We start from the raw sequence: 3,353 nt of genomic DNA on the forward strand, positions 1-3,353 counted from the left end.
GTAGTACTGAGAGGAAAATCGGTATTACACGTCAGGGGACAAAATGAGAAACAACATGGTGCGTCACAAGACCACAATGCCGCATTCTACCGAAACTGAAGACAATAGCAGCCCCGTTTCTCTTGACTCCCCCAACAAGTGCAACACTGAACAACGATCCCACGTTCAAGCTCTACCGAACCTCAAGCCAACACCAGCCCCACTTCTCCTGGCGACCAAACCAAGTCCAACACTGAGCAACGAGCCCACGATCACCTCCCCGGAGCAAGACGCACCAGCACAGTGCGCTCATGAACCAAACCTTGACTTCCTCCTAACTAAACCTCCCGAGGAGGGACAGCAAACACAGGACAGCAAGGGCAGAGATCGCGATAGGGAAGCGTGGCGGAGATGGGGCAATATACAGCCTGTTTCAAGACAATCCATCCTATTCAAGCACAAGTGCTGTCAGGTAGACATCTAACCCTGCTAATAATGAAAATTCCCTTTTCTAAATAATCCCAAACATCCGTTCAAAGATCACAGGTAGGGGAAAGGGCAGAGACTCGCGAGAGGGAAGCGTGGCGGAGCAATTCCGAGGGTGGGAGGAACTCACCGGGGGAGCGGCGGGGTCCCAGCACCAGCCAGCGCGTCAGGCTGCCGCCCGGCTCGCCCGGCGCCGCCGCCGCCGCGCTGCCCAGCTCCGACAGCAGCTCGGCCACGCTCTCGCCCAGCACCACCCTCAGCGTGGCCGTGGCCGACAGCGCCGGCCGCCCGTGGTCCTTCACCACCACCACCAGGCTCTGCCGCGCCGCGTCGCGGGCCAGCGGCAACCGCGCCGTCCGCACCTCGCCGCTGTGCAGCCCCACGCGGAACAGACCCGGCTCCGTCGCCTTGGCCAGCTCGTACGACAGCCACGCGTTCTGACCCGCGTCCGCGTCCACCGCCACCACCTTGGCCACCAGCGACCCGGGCTCCGCCGACCGCGGCCACAGCTCCACGCCCGACCACCACCCCGACACCGAGCCCCAGCCCGAGCCCGAGCCCGAGCCCGCTGGCGCCGGCGGCGGGTACAGCACCTGCGGCGCGTTGTCGTTCTCGTCCACGATCTCCAGCCGCACCGACACGTTGCTGCTCAGCGCCGGCGCGCCGCCGTCCTCCGCCCCCACCCACAGCCCCACCTCGCGCACCTCCTCGTAGTCGAAGGAGCGCAGCGCGTACAGCGCGCCCGTCTCCGCCTGCACCGACACGTACGACGACAGCGGCGCGCCCCGCACCCGCCCCTCCCACAGCCGGTACCGCACGCGCGCGTTCGCGCCCCAGTCCGCGTCCCGCGCCCGCACCCTCAGCAGCAGCGCGCCCGCCGCGTTGTTCTCGGGCACCCGCGCGCTGTACCGCGCCTCCGCGAACACCGGCGCGTTGTCGTTCACGTCCAGCACCCGCAGCGCCAGCACCGCGCTGCTCCGCAGCGGCGGCGACCCGCCGTCCGACGCCCGCACCGTCACGTTGTACTCCGACACCTCCTCGCGGTCCAGCTCCCGCGCCGTCACCACGCGGTAGTAGTCCTCAAAGCTCTTCTCCAGACGGAACGGGAGGTTCTCGGCGATGCTGCACCGCACCTGCCCGTTGAGTCCGGAGTCCCGGTCCTGGACGTGCAGCAGGGCCACCACCGTCCCCGGCGAAGCGTCCTCAGAGATTTCGCTCAGCGCCGACGACACTATCAGTTCGGGCGCGTTGTCATTCACGTCAATCACTGTGATCGTAACTTTCACCCTGTCGAAAAGCTCTCCTCCGTCCCGTGCCTGCACCTCCAGTTCATGGGACGACATTTCCTCAAAGTCCATATGATTCTTAAGGGATATTTCTCCAGTCACAGCGTCCAGGTGAAAAAGTTCCGACGCTCGGTCCGAAATTTTATGGAAACTGTATTTTACTTGTCCATTGATCCCCTCGTCGGCATCGGTGGCCGTGACGGTGACGAGGACGGAGCCCACGGGCACGTCCTCCGCCACACGCACCGTGTACTCCGCCTGGCTGAAGGCGGGCGCGTTGTCGTTGGCGTCCAGCACCGACACGCGGATGCGCGCCGTGCCCGTCCGCCGCGGCTCTCCGCCGTCGCTCGCCCTCAGCACCAGCTCGTGAAACGCCGCCTCCTCCCGGTCCAGCGCCTTCGCCAGCACCAGCTCGGGACGCTGCTCCCCGCCGGGGCCCGCCTGCACGGCCAGCGAGAAGTGCTCGTCGCCGCTCAGCTCGTAGCTCTGCAGGGAATTCCGACCCACGTCCGGGTCCTGAGCTTCGACCAAAGGAAAACGCCACCCTGGGGCTGTCGTCTCGGTAAGTTTCAGCTCTGTTTTCGCCTCTCGGAAACTGGGGGCGTTGTCGTTAATATCCGTGATTTCCACTTCAATTCCGTAAACCTTCATTTCTCCCTCCACGATCACCTCACAGCGCAGCACGCATTTCTCCACCAGCCGGCACAGCTGCTCTCTGTCTATCCTCTCCGCCGTCACTAAATGTCCCGTCTTCCCGTGCAACGAGAAATACTGCGTCCTACCTCTGTCCAGGAGGCGGACGCCGCGGTCTCGAAGCGCCGTGAGGTCCATTGCCAGGTCCTTGGCCACGTCGCCCACGAACGAGCCCTTCGGCATCTCCTCGGGAACCGAGTAGCGCAGCTGACCCCACGCCGCCTCCCACGCCGCCAACAGGACGCACCACAGCAGGGCTCGCTCCCGCCGGACCCACCGCCTCCCCGCCGACCACATCTCCGCCGCCCCACCGCCGGCACCGCAACACCGCCGACCGCTCTTCCGCCTCCCGATCCGGCTACCGATCCGGCTTCGGCTCCGTCACCGTCTCGCCGCTCCCGGCCGCTGCCGCCGCACCCTCCGCCTCGCTGCACCACGGCTCCGCACCGCGGGGACGATCGCAGAACGCTCGCCCGCCCAGCAAACCAGCCAGCCAGCGATCGGGCGAGCGATCGAGCCGGGCCGCAGCGGGCGGGGCTGCCTGCAGCGCTCCGGCCTTCCTCTCGCTCCTCCTCGGTCAACAGCGGCGCCCGCAGCCTCCTCCCGGCACTGCAGCCACCGAGCGCTGCCCGCCGCTGCCCGCCCGCCTTTCCGTCCCCCAAATCGCAGATCAAGAGCCCGTCACACAGCCACATTATTTCCCCAGATCCCTACCAGTAGAACAAAGCCGCAGTGAAGATCCTCTCCCAGAGGACAGCGGTTGTTCCCTGCATTGGCTTTTTTCTAATCCGTTCTTCTCTTTAACGAAACCTGTTAAATCTGCCACAAGTGAAAAATCACTTGGTAATGGCAATAAAGGTAAAGTAAAATAATTTTTTGAAATTTGACTTTTAGAATATTACAAATCTT

At 64.3% G+C, this 3,353-nt stretch overlaps 1 protein-coding gene across 1 annotated transcript; it reads right to left on the bottom strand.

Annotated features, from left to right (window-relative positions):
• Positions 1-512: 512 nt before the first annotated feature.
• LOC106899044 (protocadherin gamma-A9-like) lies at positions 513-3,070 on the bottom strand. Its single transcript, XM_014960701.1, has one exon. It carries the CDS (start codon positions 2,739-2,741, stop codon positions 513-515), a length of 2,229 nt encoding a protein of 742 aa, XP_014816187.1. The 5' UTR covers positions 2,742-3,070.
• Positions 3,071-3,353: the final 283 nt, after the last annotated feature.

Source organism: Calidris pugnax, unplaced genomic scaffold (genome assembly GCF_001431845.1).
Source record: "Calidris pugnax isolate Ruff unplaced genomic scaffold, ASM143184v1 scaffold587, whole genome shotgun sequence".
Lineage (NCBI taxonomy): Eukaryota > Metazoa > Chordata > Aves > Charadriiformes > Scolopacidae > Calidris > Calidris pugnax.